The sequence below is a fragment of the Leptidea sinapis genome, chromosome 18 (assembly GCF_905404315.1).
Source record: "Leptidea sinapis chromosome 18, ilLepSina1.1, whole genome shotgun sequence".
Lineage (NCBI taxonomy): Eukaryota > Metazoa > Arthropoda > Insecta > Lepidoptera > Pieridae > Leptidea > Leptidea sinapis.
The window spans coordinates 27,501-48,907 of record NC_066282.1 but is presented as its reverse complement, the minus strand read 5'-3'; the positions used below and the strand labels follow the sequence as shown (position 1 = coordinate 48,907).

The 21,407-nt window shown below is 45.5% G+C and overlaps 1 protein-coding gene across 1 annotated transcript in view; it reads right to left on the bottom strand.

Moving 5' to 3' along the window:
• Positions 1-16,795: 16,795 nt before the first annotated feature.
• The window catches only part of LOC126969347 (uncharacterized), a 7,717-nt gene continuing 3,105 nt past the window's right edge, over positions 16,796-21,407 (bottom strand). The window contains exon 2 of the mRNA XM_050814701.1: positions 16,796-17,405. Coding sequence (XP_050670658.1) covers positions 16,797-17,405 — 609 coding nt within the window. The 3' untranslated portion in view covers position 16,796. The remainder of the gene's footprint in view (positions 17,406-21,407) is intronic.

Here is a 21,407-nt window from a genome sequence, read left to right as displayed (position 1 = left end):
ACTGGTTACTGAGTTATGGATGTTTTTACAATTTCAAAATGGCGGGCAATATGGCCGACCTCGTCTTTATTTTTGTTAACTTTTCACCTGGTTGCGCTAATTTACCCGTGTTTGGACTCGTATAATAGATCTTTTAATGAACAGTTCAAATATATACAATTTATTATTATTCCGCTGTTCCCCGATTTTTAATTTAACAAAAACACCTATTTTTAGTCTAAAAAAAATTAATTAAAAACTAAAGTATAAAGCAAAAATTTTGAAAAAATTTGATTAGGTAATATTAATGCCAATCTAATTTTTGAAATAGTTTTCATTTATCTAAAACCCTTATTTCTAACCCCTCGTGTTCACCCCGAAATTTCAAAAATTCATAACTCCTAAAATATAACTGCGATAATTTTGAAATTTAAGGCGTTAATAAAGTTAATTAATATCTATTTAAAAATGTAAATAAAAGGGGGGGTCACCGATCGTTTTGATTGTTTATGAATTTTTGAAATTTCATCTAATTTTAAAAATTTTATAACTTTTGATCCAATAATAATTTTCGAGTTTTCTAAACGGCGGGTGTCTTCTCTTCTTAAGGTTCTTCTTAAAGGGTAGATAGATGCAGTCCAGCATACACGGATCCACGACCTCGTGGAAACGAGAATCTTGTTTTTTTGGGTTTTTCACCGTGAAGAACGGCGGGAAAAATTCCAAAAGTTACACCACAGAATAGAACTCGTTAAGGCGCTTCCGGCAACACAAAGAAAGTAATACCTTACAGCGCTTATTCGCGCAGCGTAATTTTTTGAAGTTTTTTTAATTTTCACTTTTAGCACTTTTCTGCACTTTGTACTTTCAGAAAATGTATTTAAGAGCTGAATTTAACACCGTTATTTAAAGCGTAAAATTACGCACACTTTGATATGCAGCACTTTGACATTGGTGAAACTTTTACCACTTCTTATAATTTTTCAAAGTTTAAATGTAACAATTTTTGCACGGAGCTCACTTGTACACGAGTTCTCGCTTCTGCGGGGGGCAGCGGGTTAGGTTAGGTTAGGTTAGGTTAGGTTAGGTTTTTTTTTTTTTTTTTTTTTCGAGCTAGTGGCCTACCTCCCTGGCAACTCGCGTCCCAGGGCCGAGGAGCTACTACGGCTACTTCCTCCCTACCATTGAGCGGCAGGGTTTGGAGGTGGGTAATGCTTTATTTAAAAGGAAAAACTATATATAATTACACCCAACTACCTTACACCTAAGACTAAATACACAATTTTTACAATTAACTACAAATAACTACAAAATTACAATTAACCTACTCAAATCAACTAATTATTTATTATTACAATCTATCTTAAACTAAGTCCACATACATTTTTATAGAGTCGCTGTGTTGTATCAAGGTCCCTATACGTAATATAGGGAACCTTTCTGTACATTACTTACAATAAAATTTAATTTTAATTTTCATAACTTAGTTTTCTAATTAAATTTATTACACATTTTTACACTAATATGTTTTATGATTAAGAGACACGTATTATTTACAATTCTTAAGCTATTTAGTTTTAAATTTTATGTTGCTGCCATTCCGCGGCAGCACGTCAGACAGAATCTTTAAACAGAAACTTTCGAAGGACTTCCTCAATGGCTTTTCGACAAAAACTGGGAGGTTTGCCTCAGCAACGGCCACCCCGCTTTCCACCTCTAGGTCGCATCTCCACCGGCCGAACCTGGGGCATTCGAGCACCAGGTGCATTGCGCTTTCGTCAGTTTGACCATCGCAAATGCACACTGGGCTATCCCTTAGTCCGAACCGGTGGAGATACGCCGCGAAGCCGCCGTGGCCCGTTATAACCTGGGCCATCAATGCGGAGAAGGGCTCCTCCCTAACCAGCTTGTAAGACGCCGCGACGTCCGGCAGAAACGCCTTTGTGACACTTGCGGTTTGACCCGCGGTGTACCGCTCCTGCCAGACGTCGAGGGTCTTGGCTCTAATTTTGCGGCGGAGAGTAGAAATCGGTACTCCATCGTATGCAGCCCTCAATTTCGAATGGAGCGCCGCGTCCTTCGCCAAGTGATCAGCCCTCTCGTTCCCCTCAATACCTACATGCGCCCGAACCCAGCGGAACCGAATGGTTTTACCCATTTCTCGAGCCCGCCGGATCAGGTTTTTGATTTCGAAGGCTATCGGGTTAAATGATGATCGATCCCTTAGCAGCTCCAGCGACGACCTGGAGTCACTAAGGATCTCAACCTTCATGTCGGGCATCTTCAAGATGTCCTCGATAGCCTTCGAAATTGCGCACATTTCGGCTTGGAAGACAGAGCAATAATTCTCCAATTTGAGTTTCCTTGCTCTGACTTCCAAGCCTCGCCGCCTGTATGAGATGCCGGCTCCAACCCTGCCCTGTATCTTGCTGCCGTCGGTGTAGACCTGCAGGTAACCCTCTCCTTCTCCTGGGTCATCCTGCATCTCTACCACGTCGGTCCTGGCCTGAGTTTCCTCGAGACAGCAGAATTCTACCTCAGGAGCGAGGGCTGGATGGGGAGCATCCAGGAAGCTAACCCGCTGTTCAGCCTTCCTGTCTGCCATACCGTCAATGTCCTCACCCCTTTTATATCGGTACAATTCTGCCGCCTCTCGGATCCTCAGGTCGAGCGGCAATATACCTGACAGGATCAGCGCCGCACTCAAACTGGCGGTTTTGTAGGTCCGGCTGATCTTCCGCGCGAACCCCCGCTGAACCGCGTCCAGCAGCTTCCGCACTCCGACTTGATCTACGGCTGGGACCCAGACGCTTGAAGCGTATAGTACGATTGGCTCCACAGCGGCGATGTAGATGGTCCTGACCACCTCTGGGTTCAGACCCCAGGTTGTCTTAGCCGCCCTAGATAGTTGGCCATAAATGGCCGTTGCCTTACGGCAAACTTCGGCGACATGTGGCTTAAAAGACAACCTGTGGTCAATAGTAAGGCCCAGGATTTTGGTTTCAGTTACCATCTTTATACATTCGCCGCCCATGGTGATCTGAATAGGTGTTACTTTCAGTTTCTTAGTGATCACCATGGCGTTGGTCTTGTGTGGAGCAAATCGCAGCTTGTTGTCCAAGCCCCAGTCGTAGACCCGCCGGAGGACGGAATTAGCGGTCCGCGCGATAGTCTCCGGAGAGGAGCCCGAGAAGACGAGCACTACGTCGTCGGCGAAGGCTTGCACGCGTAGGCCCTCTTCCTCGAGGGCGCCCAGCAATGGATCGATCAGGAGGTTCCAGAATATGGGCCCCCCAATCGATCCCTGAACGCACCCCTTGGTCGTGGGCCTCACGCACTCGGCGCCCGCATAACGAATAATGACCTCGCGATCATTGAGGTAACTGCACACGGTGGAGTACAGATTTCGGGGGCATTTCCTGGCGGCCAGCTGATGTTTAATAGCTGGCCACCAGGCGCTATCGAATGCCCCCTCTATGTCTAGAGACACCATCAATACTACCCTCTTTGCCCCGATCTCAGCTCTGATATGCTCGATCAAGGCAAAGAGGGCATCTTCAGTGCTTCGCTGTGGCATAAATCCGAATTGGGCCGGATTTAGCGTCGGCAGTACGTGCCACTTTATCCGGCGTACCATCATCTTTTCCAAAGTCTTACCGTGGACTGACAAAAGTCCAATCGGACGGTAAGACTTTGGGTGATGGTAGTCGGATTTTCCCGGTTTGGGAAGTGTCACGACTGCCGCACGCTTCCACGGCTTCGGGAAGTATCCCACAGCGAGGCATCTGTTGGCTATCTCTAGGAAGAGCCGCTCATCTGCCTCAATGCTCTTGGCACTGATATCTGCCGTAAACGCGTCCGATCCAGGTGCTTTGCGAGCACTGAAGTCGTGAACCGCCTCCCTGAGTTCCGCAATGGTGAAGGGCGGATCATCCGCTGCACAGGATAACTCGCACAGCGGACGGTCCGCTCCCCTCCTCATTGCGGAGTGTACGGGAGTGTCATCCTCCAGCCTGTCGTCCGGGAAGAACGTAGCTGCAAGGAGTTCTGCACTTTGCTTGGGATCAAGAGTCACTCCGTCTCTCACAAGAAGTTTGTCTTCTTGCTTTTTCGAGGTTTGACGGAGGACTCTGTAGATTCCGTCCCAAAGGCTTTCGCCTGTTTGCGCGGTGCAGTACTCCTTCCAGCTATGGGTCTGCGCCGCTTGCGCGGCAGACTCATATTTCTCTCTGGCTTCGAGGTACTGGCGGATGACGAATTCTCTCCTTGTTGGGGCCGCGCAGCGTATGCGTCTCTTTTTGGTGACCGCATCTCGCTGCAGGACCCGAAGTTCGGAGGTCATCCACGGGGGTTCATACTTCAGTAGTCGCTTCAGCTTTGGGATCGCGGCCTCACACGCCTGTCGAACCGCCTCCTGATATTCGAGGACAACGTTTTCGATGTCCTCGGGGGCGGTTACGGCCGACACTCTTTCCACTCGGATCTGGCGCTTTTGGAGCTGTAAGATTAGTTCCTTTCGGAACTTATCCCAGTCTGCCTTGCGTGTGTTATATATCCGAGTGGTTGGTGCTGGGCCGGGTGCTTTTGCACGGCCAGCGCGGAGTCCTATCCTTAGTGCGTTGTGATCGGAGCTTACCATGTCGGGGTCCACCCACCAGGACTCCATCCTTGACAGGATACTTTGGCTGCACACCGTAATGTCGACTCTGCTTGTACAGAGCCGACCTCCTCGAACCACTTGAAAAGTGGGTTCGGTACCTGTATTCAGGATGTGCAGCTGATGGTCATCAAAGTATCCTGCCAATTCGGCTCCCCGACGGTCCTCATCCGTGCTACCCCACCATGGGCTCCACGCATTGAAGTCACCTCCAACCACAACACTCAAGGTTCCCAATTTTGATCGGACGCTGGAGAGACGTTCCAGGTATGGATCCAGGGGTTTATCTCCTTCCAGGTAAACGGATACTAATCCAAGTGTCCAGGCGGAGAACTCAATGGTGATTGCCACTATGTTCTCCGACTGAAGGCTCGGATCACACGTTACCTGGAGGTCTTTATCAAAGACCGCTATTGCGGCCTTTGCTGGATTGGTCCTATTTATCCCCTGGTCCATTTGATAGACGCGAACCCCTGGGTATCGCCTCAAGGCACCTTGATTACCTGTATAGGGTTCCTGCAGCAGTGCCAGGCTCACCTTCTGGCTGACAGCTTCTGCCATCAGCTCATCGGTCGCCAAACGCTTCCGCTGCAGGTTTACCTGTATCATGTGCCTTGAAGCAGTATCCCTGGGCCCGCGACCTCCTGGATTTACAACCGCGGTGCCCTTAGCAGTAGCACACGCCGAGGCGGGCAATGGCATCCCATTTCCGCCTCACCGGACAGTCACTGCTAAACGCACCGTGATCCGTCTTGTCCAGCTTCGCGTGACGGCAGTTAATGCAGCTGGGCGGCTCCCCCACGACATAGTCGGGGCATTCGCTCCTTACGTGTGGTCCCCCGCAGTGACTGCAAAGGTCCGAAGACTCTTTGCAGTGGCGCCGTCCGTGCCCGAAGGCTAGGCATTTCGAGCACTGAATGAGGGGCGAGAAGTCCTCGACCCTCGACCGCTTAAGGTCAAGATGGACGGACCCCTCGTCCGTCATGCGACGCCACAGCGGAGGGGCCACTCGCAGGACGACATGTGTGAGGTGCGGATTGCGGCACCTCCGACGGAAACATGTTTCCGTCGTTTGTTGGTCTTTCTGCAGGCCTGTGAAGAGCTCTTTATTTTGCGCTCTTAGGTCTGCAATGACCTCCTCATCCTTCAGGCAAGCGAGGACGTCTCGGATGATCAACATCGGGTTTTTCCCCCTCGCCTCTTGGACTTGAAGGCCCGCATTAGCCCCGAGTCGCGTCTTCACAGCCTCGACCTCGGCTCTTGTGCCGCAAGTGAGCACCACCTTCCTGTTACGCACTTTGCGAACACTGTCCACCTTAGCGCCGGTTTTAGTGGCGTCTACGGCCACTCTAATTTTGGCGACAACATTGTCGCTCGAATCATCGGGTGACTTGCTAGTCACCACGATAGAGTGGCCGGACTTGGCCGGCGCCTTAGCGGCCATAGCCGCATACGAAGGTGGTCCTTTGGCCTGTGCAGGCTCCTCCAGGAGCTTAGTTGTTGTAGCTCCCAGACTTCGCACCTCACTAAGCATATCCATAGCCTCCCGTCGCATGGACTTAAGTTCTCCTAGAAGGGAGCCCAGCTCCACATCGGGTGGATGAGCGGGCAGCCTCGTGTTAATATGTTGAATTACATCGAATTCAACAACACGGCGGAGTGCCTCCAACTCCTTCCGCAACTCCGCCGTCTGCCCGCCCACATCTGCTTTCTCCACCCGTTGTGTTAACAGCAGAATCTGCTCCGCGTGGCTTGACTCCCTTCTTGAGATGTCCTCTGCGTGTCTCCTCTTGATATTTGCGATCTCTAGCTGGAGATCGCGCCGCGCACTGTTTACTTGAAGAGTGGCCTCGTAAAGAAAGTTGAGGCCCTCAATGACTGTTAGGTTAGGTTAGGTTAGGTTAGGTTAGGTTAGGTTAGGTTAGGTTAGGTTAGGTAGGGTTAGGTTAGGTTAGGTTAGGTTAGGTTAGGTTAGGTTAGGTTAGGTTAGGTTAGGTTAGGTTAGGTTAGGTTAGGTTAGGTTAGGTTAGGTTAGGTTAGGTTAGGTTAGGTTAGGTTAGGTTAGGTTAGGTTAGGTTAGGTTAGGTTAGGTTAGGTTAGGTTAGGTTTTTTTTTTTTTTTTTTTTTTTTCTTGTACCTCCGCCATATTTGGCGCAGTCTTTTTATAACCTTATATCATTCATTCCAGTTCTCGCGTTTATTCCTCTCGCACTTTCATACCTCATACTTTGTCTTTCTCTCATTCGTCATCTTTTGTTCTACGGGTGGGACTCCCGTTTCCTATTCTATTTCTAACTATTTATTCAGGTGTCTTATGTTTGGGGTACAATAATTTCTAGACCGTCGCTGTTTTTTAATTTCATAATCATTTCGCACCTTATAACTTATCTGTTTTACTTATTTCTGCAATGGTTCTTATATTCTATACAGGTTATTTCTTACAGCTATAGGTTTGTTAAGTCTCTTACTTACTACATATTTCTTACATTTATTACATTTTTTATTCACTAAGTATATACATTTTTGTTTTTAATTTTCTATTTAGTTTTTTAGCATATGTTTTACTAAATATACATACCATATTTGGTAAACATATTTTTCTTAAACTCTATTCTTATTAACTACTATTTGTGCTATTTGTTTACAGTAATTCAAAAATATATCTCTATCTTTACTTTGCATTATTGATGGTATATTTTCAGTTATTATATCTAATCCGATTTTGTTCTCTAATTCAAACCTATATCTGGCGTATATAGGACACGTTATGAGTATATGTTGAAGGGTCTCAGGTTGATCGGAGTCACAGGGGCACGAAGGATTCTCCTTGCATCCAAAACGATGGAGATATTCTGAGAATCCCCCGTGCCCTGTTAGCACTTGGGTTAGTATACTTGATGGTTCAATCTTCCTAACTACCCTATAGGCAGTCGCTACATCGGGGAAGAATATTTTGGTTGTGCCCGCAGTTTCTCCGTTCTTGTATCTTTCATCCCACTCCTCCAGGGTTCTCAGCCTCAAACAGCGTTTTACATAGGATATGGGGCACCTATCGTAAATAGGCCTAGTTTTGCAGTTTAGAGCCGCCTCCTTAGCTAGTTGGTCTGCTCTCTCATTACCCTGCATGCCAACATGTGCCTTAATCCAAAACAAACACACATTTTTGTTCTGTAGCATTAAGGATCTTATGTTTCTTCTGGTGTTGACGGCAAGGCAATGAGAGCTGTTTATATTCGTGACCGTTTGTAGTGCCGCCATAGAATCGCTGTAGATAGCGAAAGACTTCTCTCTCCTCTGCAGAATTTCCTCACTCGCTTTTTGAATAGCTAGGAGTTCTGCCTGGTAGACGGTACAGTAGTTCGGTAGAGTAAGCTTGACGGCCCTGGTCTCAGCTCCGCCATCCCAGAGAGATAGCGAGGCCCCGACCCTGCCGTCAATCTTACTGCCGTCAGTGAATATGCGGATGTTGTAGTCACTGTTACTGTCTAACTGTTCCTGGTCTGCTACGGCTTTGAACTCCAAGTGGATCTGTTCTGCAGGGTGGGGATTTTCTACGGCGGCAACCCTACGCTCTACCTCCCTATCACCTAGTTCGGGCAGGGGTACCCCTCTCCTAGCTTCATACAAATGAGCTACTTCTCGGACTCTGAGATCAAGTGGGAGTATCCCTGTTAGAACCAGCGCAGAATTCAAGGAGACAGTCCTATAGGCCTTACATATTTTTTGTACAAAACTCCGTTGTACCGCGTTCAGTTTTTTACGTACGCAAATTTTGTTAGCCGCAGGCGCCCAGGCGCTGGCAGCGTACAAGATTATTGGCTCTACTGTGGCCGTGTATATGGTCCGTATCACTTCGGGATGTAGTCCCCAAGTTACCTTAGCAGCTCTATTTAGCATCTTGTATACTGCCACCGCCTTTTGGCACACGTTGTTGATGTGGGCATTAAAGGTTAGTGCGTCGTCTATCGTAACGCCTAGTAGTTTGATTTGCCGAGTGGGCGCTATATCTACTCCCCCCATGTTCAGGCGTGGGGTGTCGTATTTTAGTTTTCTTGTAATTGTCATACTATGAGTTTTGTGTGGTGCAAATTTGAGCTTATTTGCGACACCCCAAGCCCGGACATATTCCAGAGCAGTGTTAGCCTTCCGTTCGATTTCATTTGCCGTGTCGCCGTCGAAAACTAGTACGACGTCATCGGCAAATGCTTGTATGTACTCTGATCTGCCCTCAAGGCCTTTTAGTAGTGGGTCTAAAAGCACGTTCCAGAGAATGGGGCCGCCGATTGAACCTTGGACACAACCTTTGTTCGCTGTCTTCCGGAATTCTTCGCCACAGTACCTGATGTTCACATGTCTGTTGCTAAGGTAACTGTCTATGACCCTACGGATGTTAATCGGACATTTCTCTTCCGCAAGGCGTACTCGAATTCTAGGCCACCAAGCACTGTCGAAGGCTCCCTCTATGTCTAGTGATACCACCGATATTATTTTCCTCTCGTTAAGCTTACTTCTAATGTGCTTCATCAGGGCATAGAGGGAGTCTTCCGTGCTCCTTTGGGGCATAAAACCATACTGATTGGTGCTGACTCTAGGTAGTATGTGGTGTTTTAACCTGCCTACTAGCATTTTTTCGAAGATTTTGCCAAAAAGTGGTAGAAGCCCTATAGGTCGGTATGATTTCGGGTTTGTGTACGTTTCGCGGCCCGGTTTTCTCAATATTACCACAGTTGCCTCCTTCCAGATAGACGGGAAGTGGTGCAGTTCGAGACATTTATTGAAAATCGCTAAGAAGAGTTCGGGGTCAACTTGGACGGCATGAGAGCAGATGTCCGCTGTGAAGCCGTCAAGTCCGGGTGCTTTTTTAGGGTTAAATGAGCAAGCAGCTGCACTTAGTTCTGTCATGGTGAATGGCGGGTCAATGTTGCTTTCATCTGTATCCTTCGAGTTTATTTCATCCGCCAGAATCCGTACAGCCACATGCTCATCGTTATCCTCATCCTCATGATCTTCTGGGTAAAATGTCTCCGCCAGCATTTTTACCGATTCCTTCCCATCCAATACTTTCCCGTTCCTCTCCAGTGGCAAGTCCTCCTCACGTTTCTTTATCCTTCCAATTACCCTATATATGCCTTCCCACATACTCTCACGGTCCTGCTTTTCACAGAAAGCCTTCCAACTCACTATCTGTGCTTTTTTTACTTCATTTTCATATTGGTCTTTCTTTTCTAGATACTCATCCACTACCTTCTTTCGACGAATAAGCGCTGCACGACTAATCCTATTTTTATACGTGGTAACCTCTTTCTTCAACCGTGCGAGCTCGTCGGACCACCATGGTACGCTTATTGTTTGTATGTTTCCCTTCTTAGGTATGTGTGTTGTGCATGCTTGTGTAATTGTATCCATGAGTTGTTTTATGAATGTGTCTAATTGTGTTGTGTTGGTGATTTGTGTGACTGTGTGTGGTGTGATGTTGAGCTCACTGCTTAATTGACTGATTTTCTCACGAAACTCAGTCCAATTAGCCTTTCGTGTATTGTAGATTCTCGTGGTGCGTGTTATTGTAGTGCCATGTGGTCTGTGTAGAGTTATATCGAAGCTTATACCATTGTGGTCCGCGCTCGTGATCCCCTCATCCACTTTCCAATTTTGTATGTGATCGAGCAACGCGGTTGTGCAAGCTGTAACATCAACATTGCTGGTGAGGCGCTTCCCCCCCCTTATTGTGTCGAATGTGGGCTTATCACCGGTGTTCAATATGTGGAGTTCAAGCTCATCGAGAGAGCCCAACATCGTCTCTCCTCTCTCGTCTGTTTTAAGCCCACCCCACCAGGGATTTTTGGCGTTCGCATCGCCAGCAATGAGTAGCTTGGTTTTTCCAGCTGCCTTGGCTATTTTCTTCAGGTGTTCGATATGAGGTCCAATCGGTTTGTCCGGCTCGAAATAGAAGGACACCAGCATCATCTTCCATGTATTGGTTTGGGCACCCACAACTGCAAAGTTGGTGTTAGTTAATTGTGGGTACTGGGTTATGGCGATGTTTGGGTCAAAGATGACTATCGCTGCCTTTGTTGTGCCCTCCCCAGTGTTCTGGAAGACCCTTGTGCCTTGATAGTCCTTCATCCTTGAACTACCACCTATATATGGCTCTTGCACCATTGCCACAGCTGCTTTCCGCTTGGCGCCTTCGATTATGAGTTCATCAGTGGCGAGTCTCTTTCTTTGTAAATTGCTTTGTATGACTTGGTGGTTAGGTTAGGTTAGGTTAGGTTAGGTTAGGTTAGGTTAGGTTAGGTTAGGTTTTTTTTTTTTTTTTTTTTTTTTATAAATAGACAAGCACCCACCAAGGGATGATGTCTCCCAGTGCTCTCCTCCCATCACGCGGAAGGAATTGTGATCCTGTTTTTGAAATTACCTAGATTTTTGTACTGATCACGTTAAGAATATAGCTAATGTTTATGATACCTTATTCCTTAAGATCTTGCTGATCAATTAATTTTATACAATAGAGTCGCTAACTTGCAAACTTTGTTTCTTACATGATACTTATACATTCATACTGAAATTTGACAATGATTAATATTAACAATATATTTACATATACGTAACGTTTTCACTATATAAATATTTATACAAAAGATATAATACATTTACTAGTAACGAACATTGACAATGACAATAATTTCTAAATGATTAATTGAAAATAAGGGTGCCATTTCGACTTTTTTTTTTTTTTTTTTTTTATTTATTTTTTTTTATTACTTTTATTAATTGTACTCTTTTTTTTTATACGTTGCGGCTACCCTAATGAAATACAAAATATAAAGATTATGTATAAATACACAATTTAATTTTTACGTAGGTCTAAAAAATTAATTATGTACATAACACTAAATATCATCGGCATGGGTATGCTTGGTCCATCTATGAACATAGATGTGAGAGCATTTCCGTTAATTCGATACGTACGATTATAATATAATACATTCTATATGTAATAATATTTAAATATTCTATACTAATATGCATATATATATATATACATATGGTGAAAGCATAGTTCATTTATATCTAACACAAAAGAGCTTACCCACGTATCTTACAAGACTATTTACGACGATTCGCTGTTTTAATATATTTAAATTTTGATTATTTATTTATACAGTACTATTAACTATTCAATCACTTATGTCTATATTTACTACTATTACAAATTTAAATGTATATTTAACAAATTGGTTTACTTTGCCTCTACTTCCATGAACTGTGATCTATATAAACGTTTCATTTCTTTAAGGAATTGCCTTTAAAATACAACGAACAACAATTATTCTTTTAATGATGCTAACACTTTTCACTGAGTTATTATAATATTTATGCTAACGTTATTTATTTAATAATAATAATAATCATTAATTGGATATAATCAGTTCTTACAACTTAGTGTTTTATGTGATACAGTTAATTAAATACATTATTATTATTGCATTATGCATCAAATTATTTCACAGTTACAACTTAGAAGGTTGTTTATAAGTATATACAATAAGTATTGTAATATTTAAAATACAATACTATTAACAATTTCAATATCTATTCTACACAATATTTTTAATATAAGTAATTAAATTAATATTACTACAGTGAATAACGACTACTAATATTATTATGATACTAAAATTCCAGTAGGTTGCTATAGTATGGGAATTTATGCCATTTCATTACATAGTTATAATAATTAATTAGATATAATCAGTGCTTTACACTAAATTTTCCATATGATTTATTTGATTAATGTGACTATAAATTTATTACAAGGCAATGACATAGATATTATATTATTATTTTAAAAGATGAACTTACATTTATTTATATTATTTGATAATTAATAGCCCATAATAATTATTAGATTGTTTTAAAAATAAAAACTTTCAACAATATGCCACGCTCATGCGGGCAATCGAATCCCATTTGCGACGGACCGGACATTCGTCACTGAAGGCCCCGTGGTCTGTCCTTTCGAGACCTGCGGCCCGACAATTAGAGCAACACGGCTGTTCTCCCACAAGGTAGTGAGGGCAGTCGTGTCGTAGATGAGGGCCTCCACAGTGGCTGCAGAGGCTGGCAGTCTCTTTGCAATTACGTCGTCCGTGCCCGAAGCCAAGACATCGGGTACATTGGATGACAGGCGAGAAGTCCTCCACGGTTGACCGCTTGAGGTCAATGTGTACAGAACCTTCGGCTGTCAGTCGCTGCCACAGCTTTGGAGCAACTCGCATCACAATGTGGTTAATGTTCGGGTTTCGGTTTCTTCGACGGAACTTAATCTCGATTGACTGCTCTTCTTCGGAGAGCCCGGAAAATATCATTTTGTTTTGGGCCTTTAATGCCCCAAGGACGTCTTCGTCCTTGAGGTCTGCCAGTACGTCTTTAATAATGATAAGTGGATTTCTCCCCTTAGCTTCCTGAAATGTAAGTTCCGGGTTGCTCTTGAGCCTACTAGTTACGAATTCCACCTCTTCCCTCGACGCACATGTCAGAACAACTCGCTGGTTGCGAACTCGGCGGACGCCATCGACCCTTGCTCCGGTTTTGGTGGGATCCACTGCAGTTCGTATTTTGTTCAGAACGTTTTCACTCGTATCAGATGTTGAAGTGCTACTGACAATCAATGAGTGGCTGGGTGTTCTAAGGCCCCTGGCAACTGCTCCCGCATAAGTCAGCGGTACAGCGGCTGCCCGCGGTGCATCCGACATCTGCACTGTTTTTGCGGCGATGCGCTCGATATTTTCATGGATCGTATTACTCTTTGTCTCCAGGGCCTTTACACCTTGCAGGAGCTGGTCTAAATTTTTGAGGGCTTTTACTTCTTCACTTTGACGGGCGTCTAAGAGCTCCGTATTTATTTCCTTCGTTTTTTCTAATTCCCTCTTTGCTGCAAGATATTCACTATTGATTTCCTTAATATAGTCATAAATGTATACCAGGGCATCAGAAATTACCTTCTTGGTTGTTGGTGTGATACTCTTGGACTTGTCAAGCACTTCCATTGCAGCGTTGTAGCGTTCTCTAGCTTTCATCGGCGACGACATGTTTAAAATTTATTTAAATCGTGCACTGTTATTATGTGATGTGAGTGTACTGCACTGTTATTATTTGATGTGTGTGTACTACACTTAATTGTTGCAAAAACAACCTAGAATTTTCTTCTTCAATTCTTCCAGGTGGGATAACTTCACGTGGGATGCTCCGATCTCCACGCTTTAAACGGCTTCAGAATGATTTTCTTAAGCGCTTCCTGAAAAGGTATTGCACGATCCGCTACTTCTCCGGGAACACTAATCACGTGCCACGTGGTTTTAGGAAAAATCCTTATATTATTGTCGCGCGTGGCCGGAAATTTCTGTTTGTGGTATCGAAATCTTTGTTTAAATGAGACCTAACAATAAATAAATTTAAATAAGTACGTTACCCCTTTACTTTTTGTGTGGTTCACTTTTTCATTAATTGTAACCTAAACAACAAGATTTTTTACACTTTTTCTCACTTCTTACACTGCGATCTTCAAACAAATTATATCATTGGATTCACCATTTTGAAACGCGTCAAATGATATACAGCAACACTATGTACGCATCAAAAATACCACCTCTAAGATTTTTCAACTGCGGAGCGATCCGATTTAGCTGTTAACACGACCGTGATCAGACTGCGACTGGTTAGGTTAGGTTAGGTTAGGTTAGGTTAGGTTAGGTTTTTTTTTTTTTTTGCGACTAGTGGCCTACCTCCCTGGCAACTTTCGTTCCAGGGCCGAGGAGCTACTAAGCTACTTCCTCCCTACCGTTGAGCTGTAGGGTTTTGGGGTGGATTATAATTTATTTTCAAATTTTTACAGTCGCTTACACTATTATATATATTTTCATTACATTTCTTACATGATATTGATCTTATAACTAACAGATTTTACATATATATTTATTAATTATTTTTTTTTCCTTTTATTAGCTTTTTAATACTATACAGATTCTTAACACTATCTTAACCTAGGCACACATTCTTACAGACTATTGGTAGTAAAAAGGGCCCTATGCTCAGTCATAGGGAACCGTGCTTTACTTATTTATTGCTAAAATTTTTATTCTTATCTATTTCCTACCTTACTATTTATTTACACACATTATATTTTAAGCTTTTTTACATTTATATTGCTGCCGTTCTTCGGCAGCACATCTATCAATATCTTGAGGCAAAATGCCTCAAGTAGTTCTCGTTTTTCTGACAATAATAAGGGGAGGTTGGCCTCCAGTACGGCCACTCCACTCTGGACCTCAAGGTCGTACCTCCACCGACCGAACCTAGGGCATTCGAGCACCAGGTGCATTGCGCTTTCGTCAGTATGACCGTCGCAAATGCACGCTGGGCTATCCTTCAGTCCGAACCGGTGGAGATACGCCGAGAAGCCACCATGACCCGTGATGACTTGGGCCATCAGAGCGGAGAAGGGTGCCTCCCGCACCAGCTTGTAAGCCGCCACGACGTCTGGCAGGAACGCCTTTGTGACGCTTGCGGTGTGACCCGCAGTGTAGCGCTCCTGCCAGACGTCGAGGGTCCTGGCTCTTATACCGCGGCGAAGAGTCGAAACCGGTACTCCGTCGTATGCGGCCCTCGATCAGCCCTCTCGTTCCCCTCAATACCTACATGCGCCCGAACCCAGCGGAACCGAATGGTTTTCCCCAATTCTCGAGCCCGCCGGATCAGGTTTTTGATTTCGAAGGCTATCGGGTTAAATGATGATCGATCCCTTAGCAGCTCCAGCGACGACCTGGAGTCACTAAGGATCTCGACCTTCATGTCGGGCATCTTCAAGATGTCCTCGATAGCCTTCGAAATTGCGCACATCTCGGCCTGGAAGACAGAGCAATAATCCTCTAATTTGAGTTTCCTTGCTCTGACTTCCAGGCCTCGCCGCCTGTATGAAATTCCGGCTCCAACCCTGCCCTGTATCTTGCTGCCGTCGGTGTAGACCTGCAGATAACCCTCTCCTTCTCCTTGGTCATCCTGCACTTCTACCACGGCGGTTTCGGCCTGTGTCTCCTCGAGGCAACAGAATTCTACCTCAGGAGCGAGGGCTGGATGGGGAGCATCCAGGAAGCTAACCCGCTGTTCAGCCTTCCTGTCTGCCATACCATCAATGTCCTCACCCCTTTTATAGCGGTACAATTCTGCCGCCTCTCGGATCCTCAGGTCGAGTGGCAATATACCTGACAGGATCAGCGCCGCACTCAAACTGGCGGTTTTGTAGGTCCGGCTGATCTTGCGCGCGAACCCCCGCTGAACCGCGTCCAGCAGCTTCCGCACTCCGACTTGATCTACGGCTGGGACCCAGACGCTTGAAGCGTATAGTACGATTGGCTCCACAGCGGCGATGTAGATGGTCCTGACCACCTCTGGGTTCAGACCCCAGGTTGTCTTAGCCGCCCTTGATAGTTGGCCATAAATGGCCGTTGCCTTAAATCGCAGCTTGTGGTTAGGTTAGGTTAGGTTAGGTTAGGTTAGGTTAGGTTAGGTTAGGTTAGGTTAGGTTAGGTTAGGTTAGGTTAGGTTAGGTTAGGTTAGGTTAGGTTAGGTTAGGTTAAGTTAGGTTAGGTTAGGTTAGGTTAGGTTAGGTTAGGTTAGGTTAGTTTTTTTTTTTTTTTTTTTTTTTACTAACTAGTGGCCTACCATCCCTGGCGACTTGCGTCCCAGGGCCGAGGAACTAGCTACGTCTACTTCCTCCCTGCCATTGAGCTGCAGGGTTTGGGGGTGGCGTTTCATTTATTTCAACTATATAATTCTTACATACTAAGACTTAAGACTAAACACAATAAACAAAAAAAATTTTTTAGTGCACATATTATAACTATTAACCTACTCAAATATACAACTTTAATTTAACACACAATTTCTTAACATAAATCAATGCATTTTTTTTTTTTTTTTTTTTGCAGACAAAGGTTGTATCCAGGTCCCTATACTTGATATAGGGAACCTTTATATACATTATATACATTTTATTGATTATACAAATACTTATTATACTACATGTGACTATAGAAATACTTATAATACTACATGACTTATACTAACAGACTTTTAACATTTTATATATACAACTTACGGACTATTTTTTAATTTTTATATTACTGCCATTTCGTGGCAGCACGTCAGCTAAGATTTTGGTACAAAATTTTTCAAGAGACTTTCTCCACGGCTTCACCATAAGGGCTGGAAGGTTTGCCTCAGTAACGGCCATTCCGCTTTCCACCTCTAGGTCGCATCTCCACCGGCCGAACCTGGGGCATTCGAGCACCAGGTGCAATGCGCTTTCGTCGGTACGACCGTCGCAAATGCACACTGGGCTATCCTTCAGGCCAAACCGGTGGAGATACGCCGAGAAGCCGCCATGGCCCGTGATGATTTGGGCCATCAAAGCGGAGAAAGGGTCCTCCCTAACCAACTTATAAGACGCCACGACGTCTGGCAGAAACGCTTTTGTGACACTCGCGGTTTGACCCGTGGTGTAGCGCTCCTGCCAGACCTCGAGGGTCTTGGCTCGGATCTTACGGCGAAGAGTTGAAATCGGCACTCCATCGTATGCAGCCCTCAATTTCGAATGGAGCGCCGCGTCCTTCGCCAAGTGATCAGCCCTCTCGTTCCCCTCAATACCTACATGCGCCCGAACCCAGCGGAACCGAATGGTTTTACCCATTTCTCGAGCCCGCCGGATCAAGTTTTTGATTTCGAAGGCTATCGGGTGGAACGAAGATCGATCCCTTAGCAGCTCCAGCGACGACCTGGAGTCACTAAGGATCTCGACCTTCATGTCGGGCATCTTCAAGATGTCCTCGATAGCCTTCGAAATTGCGCACATTTCGGCTTGGAAGACAGAGCAATAATTCTCCAATTTGAGTTTTCTTGCTCTGACTTCCAAGCCTCGCCGCCTGTATGAGATGCCGGCTCCAACCCTGCCCTGTATCTTGCTGCCGTCGGTGTAGACTTGCAGGTAACCCTCTCCTTCTCCTGGGTCATCCTGCACCTCTACCACGTCGGTCTCGGTCTGAGTTTCCTCGAGACAAGAGAACTCTACCTCAGGAGCGAGGGCTGGATGGGGAGCATCCAGGAAGCTAACCCGCTGTTCAGCCTTCCTGTCTGCCATATCATCAATGTCCTCACCCCTTTTATATCGGTACAATTCTGCCGCCTCTCGGATCCTCAGGTCGAGTGGCAAGATACCTGACAGGATCAGCGCCGCACTCAAACTGGCGGTTTTGTAGGCCCGGCTGATCTTCCGCGCGAACCCTCGCTGAACTGCGTCCAGCAATTTCCGCACTCCGACTTGATCTACGGCTGGGACCCAGACGCTTGAAGCGTAAAGTACGATTGGCTCCACAGCGGCGATGTAGATGGTCCTCACCACCTCTGGGTTCAGACCCCAGGTTGTCTTGGCCGCCCTTGACAATTGGCCATAAATGGCCGTTGCCTTTCGGCAAACGTCGGCGACGTGCGGCTTAAAAGACAACCTGTGGTCAATAATAAGACCCAGGATTTTGGTTTCTGTGACCATCTTTATACTTTCGCCGCCCATGGTGATCTGAATAGGTGTTACTTTCAGTTTCTTGGTAATCACCATGGCGTTGGTCTTGTGTGGAGCAAATCGCAGCTTGTTGTCCAAGCCCCAGTCGTAGACCCGCCGGAGGACGGAGTTAGCGGTCCGCGCGATAGTCTCCGGAGAGGAGCCCGAGAAGACGAGCACTACGTCGTCGGCGAAGGCTTGCACGCGTAGGCCCTCTTCCTCGAGGGCGCCCAGCAACGGATCAATCAGGAGGTTCCAGAATATGGGCCCCCCAATCGATCCCTGAACGCACCCCTTGGTTGTGGGCCTCACGCACTCGGCGCCCGCATAACGAATAATGACCTCGCGGTCATTGAGGTAACTGCACACGGTGGAGTACAGATTCCGGGGGCATTTCCTGGCGGCCAGCTGATGTTTAATAGCTGGCCACCAGGCGCTGTCGAATGCCCCCTCTATGTCTAGAGACACCATCAATACTACCCTCTTTGCCCTGACCTCAGCTCTGATGTGCTCGATCAAGGCAAAGAGGGCATCTTCAGTGCTCCGCTGTGGCATAAAACCGAATTGGCCCGGGTTAATCGTCGGCAGTACGTGCCACTTTATCCGGCGTACCATCATCTTTTCCAAAGTCTTACCGTGGACTGACAAAAGTCCAATCGGACGGTAAGACTTTGGATGATGGTAGTCGGATTTCCCCGGTTTGGGAAGTGTCACGACTGCCGCACGCTTCCAGGGCTTCGGGAAGTATCCCACAGCGAGGCACCTGTTGGCTATCTCTAGGAAGAGCCGTTCATCTGCCTCAATGCTTTTTGCACTGATGTCTGCCGTAAACGCATCCGATCCAGGAGCTTTGCGAGCACTGAAGTCATGAACCGCCTCCCTGAGTTCCGCAATGGTGAAGGGCGGATCATCCGCTGCACAGGCTAACTCGCACAGCGGACGGTCCGCTCCCCTCCTTATTGCAGAATGTACGGGAGTGTCATCCTCCAGCCTGTCGTCCGGGAAGAACGTAGCTGCAAGGAGTTCTGCACTTTGCTTGGGATCAAGAGTCACTCCGTCTCTCACAAGAAGTTTGTCTTCTTGCTTTTTCGAGCTTTGACGGAGGACTCTGTAGATTCCGTCCCACAGGCTTTCGCCTGTTTGCACGGTACAGTACTCCTTCCAGCTATGGGTCTGCGCCGCTTGCGCGGCAGACTCATATTTCTCCCTAGCTTCTAGGTACTGTCGAATGACGAATTCCCTCCTTGTTGGGGCCGCGCAGCGTATGCGTCTCTTTTTAGTGACCGCATCTCGCTGCAGGACCCGAAGTTCGGAGGTCATCCATGGAGGTTCATACTTCAGTGTTCGGTTCAGCTTTGGGATCGCGGCCTCACACGCTTGTCGGACCGCCTCCTGGTATTCGAGTACAACGTTTTCGATGTCCTCGGGGGCGGTTATGGCCGACACTCTTTCCACTCGGATTTGGCGGCTTTCGAACTGTAGGATAAGTTCCTTTCGGAACTTATCCCAGTTTGCCTTTCGCGTGTTATATATCCGAGTGGTTGGTGCTGGGCCGGGTGCTTTCGCACGACCAGCGCGGAGGCCTATCCTTAGAGCGTTGTGATCGGAGCTTACCATAGCAGGGTCCACCCACCAGGATTCCATCCTTGGCAGGATACTTTGGCTGCACACCGTAATGTCGACTATGAATAATGGGATAGGGAAGATTTTGTTAGAGGGGGGGGGGGGGGTAGAGGAGATGACAGTTAATTGGTTAGTAATGACATATAGGGGGTTACGAATTAGTAGGATGTAGATTTGGTTGTACCTCAATTGTTGTCCCGCGATTTCGTTGACCTTCGGCGATGTGGTGTGTGACCGGCGTTATAGTTCGGCAGATCCAAATTTTCAAATTTGTCGTATCATTGGTACGAAGTGCCAAAGTGCGCTAGATGACTGCTGGCAGTTGTCACTTGTCAAATATTTTACAAAACCTCGTGGCTCCGCGTGCTTCCTTCTCCCATACAAAGCCAACGAGGTTATGAATGGCACACTTATCTTACGATATCTTCGCAATCCAATGTCCGATTGTTCTCAAATTTGGATTGCTGGACAGGTCTTGATCGGCGCTCCAGGAATTAGCGTTGCGTTTCTTGATCGCTGCAGCGACGACTCGGGGCAGTTGGCTCAAAGTCCAGGCCCTGTAACTTTGGAGCGCGCTGCACAAAACTTTCACAAACACTAATCCTGGTGATTTATAAGCTTACAAAACACTGTACCAAATTTCACAACGAAATAAGCACTTTTTACCACTTAAATTATTTTTTGAAGCGGAGCTATATGTAGACGACACGATAGTTGGGTCAAAAGTGGGTTAGGTTAGGTTAGGTTAGGTTAGGTTAGGTTAGGTTTTTTTTTTTTTTTTTATATAATCCTACCTCCAACATAATCGGAGTCTATGTTCGTCCTATTGTTCATTCATGCCAGTTCTCACTTTTATTCCTCTCGCACTTTCATTCTTCATACATGGTCTTTCTATCTTTCGTCATCATTTACTCCTTAAATGGGGATGGGTGCCCATGTCTATGTCCTATCTTATCTACTTATTTGGTTATATTGTTCTTTCTTTAATGTTTTGATTATGTTTTACTGAAAGGGGAAAAATAAAACGCTGTATATCTTTATTTACACTTCTAGTAGCCTACTATTTTACCTCTTATTACTATTAAACTTTAATGTACTTACGGTTTATTACTTTTACTTTTACATTTTTTTTTTTTTTTTTTTTTTTTTTTATACGTTCTAACTGCTACTATCTATGTTATGCTTAGCTCTAATATGCTATTTGCTGCATTATTTAAATACTTTTATTTCTATTGATCACCTTTACACATATTTTTTCACAATATTGTATAAAAATGTTTCTGTTTTTTGTTTTTATAAAGGTACTAATGGAGTCGATCGTTAACTTTTCACCTAGTACTTGTTCGAGATCATATCTTTCCCGCATAAAGACCGGACATTTCAACAATATATGTGGCACCGTTTCTGCCTCGTCGGGATCACAGACACACGACGGGCTCTCCTTGCATCCAAAGCGGTTTAGGTACTGAGAAAACCCACCGTGCCCAGTCATTATTTGTGTTGTGATGTTCATTGGCGTATGCTTTCTGATTAGTC